The sequence below is a fragment of the Seriola lalandi genome, unplaced genomic scaffold, assembly GCF_002814215.2.
Source record: "Seriola lalandi dorsalis isolate HSWRI2012SDOR001 ecotype SW California unplaced genomic scaffold, Sedor1 jcf7180002053787, whole genome shotgun sequence".
Classification (NCBI taxonomy): Eukaryota; Metazoa; Chordata; class Actinopteri; order Carangiformes; family Carangidae; genus Seriola; species Seriola lalandi.
This window is the reverse complement of record NW_019524340.1, coordinates 2,089-5,226: the sequence shown is the minus strand read 5'-3', so window position 1 is coordinate 5,226 and position 3,138 is coordinate 2,089. Positions and strand designations below refer to the sequence as shown.

Below are 3,138 nucleotides of genomic sequence, written 5' to 3'. Positions count from 1 at the left end.
TCAAACTAGTTCCAAGTCACTTCCTGTTTATTCAGTCAGAGACAACATGAAGCTGAAATGTAATAACTGCTGTGAGCTCTTTAGAAACAGCTTAAAAAGGCCTTATGGAGATATTGAGTTCAAAACCACAACCTGAAAACAAAATGGCCGCCATCGGCGTGGAGGAATAAAAACACCTGAAGTTCATCGTGACTTTTCTGTCCTTTGTTTTTCTTCATGTGTCCTTCATCCCTCTGTTATTGCTTCCTCCTCCTCCTCTTCCTCCTCCTCCTCCTCCTCCTCCTCCAGGGAAGTCCCAGGCGCCGGTGTTTGACGTCTTTGAGGCTTTCATCAACACTGACAACATCCAGGTTTTCGCCAACGCCGCCACCGACTACATCATGTGCCTCATGAAGTTCGTCAAAGGCTTAGGTTTGTCTCGTTTACTCCGACAAGCCTGCGGGGAGTTTATTCCTCCTGGAATCGGGCGGGAAACTGTGTGTTTGATGTCAGAGACTCAGGACACGTACAGTTTGTGTTTACGTCTCTTTCTGAGACGTGACGAGAGGATTCATGTGTAACCATGGAAACAACGTGGCAGAATATTGAAAACAAATTCAGTGTGAATGATTCTCAGCAGGTTCCTGCAGACTTCCTGTTTTACTTGGGTTGTTTGTTGCTTTACACATTAACAGAAAAATATATATTTACATGTTTTTGTACCTGAATATTCAATATTATATATTAAATATTATATATTGTATATGAAATATTTTTTATTTATCAAATATTATATATATTAAATATTATTCTGTGTAGGAGAGGTGGACTATAAGGAGATCGGAGACTGTGTCCATGTGTCAGGTTACAGCTCCACCGACCTCTGTCTGCCCGCCCTCGACTACCTCCGCAAGTGTTCACAGGTAGGACTGATGAACTGATGAACTGATGAAGTGGTTTGATGAACTGATGAACTGATGCAGTGATGAACTGATGAAGTGGTTTGATGAACTGATGTAGTGGTTTGATGAACTGATGAAGTGATAAAGTGATGAAATGGTTTGATGAAGTGGTTTGATGAAGTGATGAAGTTTTTGATGAAGTGATGAAGTGATGAAATGGTTTGATGAAGTGGTTTGATGAAGTGATGAAATGGTTTGATGAAGTGATGAAGTAATGAAGTGGTTTCATGTACTGTTGCAGTGATGAACTGATGAAGTGGTTTGATGAACTGATGAAGTGATGAAGTGATGAAGTGATGAAGTGATGAAATGGTTTGATGAAGTGGTTTGATGAAGTGATGAAGTTTTTGATGAACTGATGAAGTGATGAAATGGTTTGATGAAGTGGTTTGATGAAGTGATGAAATTGTTTGATGAAGTGATGAAGTGATGAAATGGTTTGATGAAGTGATGAAATGGTTTGAAGTGGTTTGATGAGGTGATGAAGTGATGAGGTGATGAAGTGATGAAGTGGTTTGATGAACTGATGAAGTGGTTTGATGAAGTGATGAAATGGTTTGATGAAGTGATGAAGTGGTTTGATGAAGTGATGAAATGGTTTGATGAAGTGATGAAGTGGTTTGATGAACTGATGAAGTGATGAAGTGGTTTGATGAACTGATGAAGTGGTTTGATGAAGTGATGAAATGGTTTGATGAAGTGATGAAGTGATGAAATGGTTTGATGAGGTGATGAAGTGATGAAATGGTTTGAAGTGATGAAATGGTTTGATGAAGTGATGAAATGGTTTGATGAAGTGATGAAGTGATGAAATGGTTTGAAGTGATGAAATGGTTTGATGAGGTGATGAAGTGGTTTGATGAAGTGATGAAGTTTTTGATGAACTGATGAAGTGGTTTGATGAAGTGATGAAGTGGTTTGATGAACTGATGAAGTGATGAGGTGATGAGGTGATGAAGTGATGAAGTGTTTGATGAAGTGATGAAGTGATGAGGTGATGAACTGATGAAGTGATGAAATGTTTGATGAAGTGATGAAATGGTTTGATGAACTGATGAAGTGATGAAGTGTTTGATGAACTAATGAAGTGATGAAGTGGTTTGATGAACTGATGAACTGATGAAGTGTTTGATGAGGTGATGAAGTGATGAAGTGTTTGATGAAGTGATGAAGTGGTTTGATGAAGTGATGAAGTGTTTGATGAACTAATGAAGTGATGAAGTGGTTTGATGAACTGATGAACTGATGAACTGATGAAGTGTTTGATGAACTGATGAACTGATGAAGTGTTTGATGAAGTGATGAAGTGGTTTGATGAAGTGATGAAGTGTTTGATGAAGTGATGAAGTGGTTTGATGAACTGATGAACTGATGAAGTGTTTGATGAAGTGATGAAGTGATGAGGTGATGAAGTGGTTTGATGAACTGATGAAGTGATGAAGTGGTTTGATGAACTGATGAACTGATGAAGTGTTTGATGAAGTGATGAAGTGATGAAGTGTTTGATGAACTGATGAAGTGATGAAGTGGTTTGATGAACTGATGAACTGATGAAGTGTTTGATGAGGTGATGAAGTGATGAAGTGGTTTGATGAAGTGATGAAGTGATGAAGTGGTTTGATGAAGTGATGAAGTGTTTGATGAACTGATGAAGTGATGAAGTGTTTGATGAACTGATGAAGTGATGAGGTGATGAAGTGATGAAGTGGTTTGATTCATTCGCACTGACAGGAACTCATCAGAGAACTGTCCAGCTGCGGCTCTGTGGTTCATCACTTGTTCTTCTTCATGTGATTTAATGAAATCATGTCGCATGTGATCGACAGCTGCTGGCGAAGATCTACAAGATGCCGTCCAAGCCCGTGTTCCTGGGGGCGCGGCTCGCCAGCCTGCCAATGAGAGCGCAGGAACGCTCCGTCGGCAGCGAGGACGGGATGGACTGCGTCCTCCAGGAGTTTGACGATGACACAGGTGAAGACGTCACCGTCCCTCTGCTCGTCTCTTCCTCTGCGCTCCGTCTTTAACACACCTGGTGTTTCCGTCCCGCAGGTCTGATCCAGGTCTGGATTCTGTTACTGGAGCAGCTCACAGCTGCCGTGTCCAATTGTCCTCGACAGCACCAGCCCCCAACCCTCGACCTGCTCTTCACCCTGCTCCGAGAGGTCACCACTGTCCCAGGTCACACACACACGCACAC

At 41.4% G+C, this 3,138-nt stretch overlaps 1 protein-coding gene across 1 annotated transcript in view; it reads left to right on the top strand.

Moving 5' to 3' along the window:
• LOC111651806 (brefeldin A-inhibited guanine nucleotide-exchange protein 3-like) overlaps nucleotides 1-3,119 on the top strand; it is a gene marked incomplete at its 3' end in the record, with an annotated part of 8,656 nt that extends 5,537 nt beyond the window's left edge. Inside the window, exons 2-5 of the mRNA XM_023401853.1 lie at nucleotides 289-411; nucleotides 799-902; nucleotides 2,768-2,912; nucleotides 2,991-3,119. Of these exons, the coding sequence (XP_023257621.1) occupies nucleotides 289-411; nucleotides 799-902; nucleotides 2,768-2,912; nucleotides 2,991-3,119 (501 nt within the window). The remainder of the gene's footprint in view (nucleotides 1-288; nucleotides 412-798; nucleotides 903-2,767; nucleotides 2,913-2,990) is intronic.
• Nucleotides 3,120-3,138: the final 19 nt, after the last annotated feature.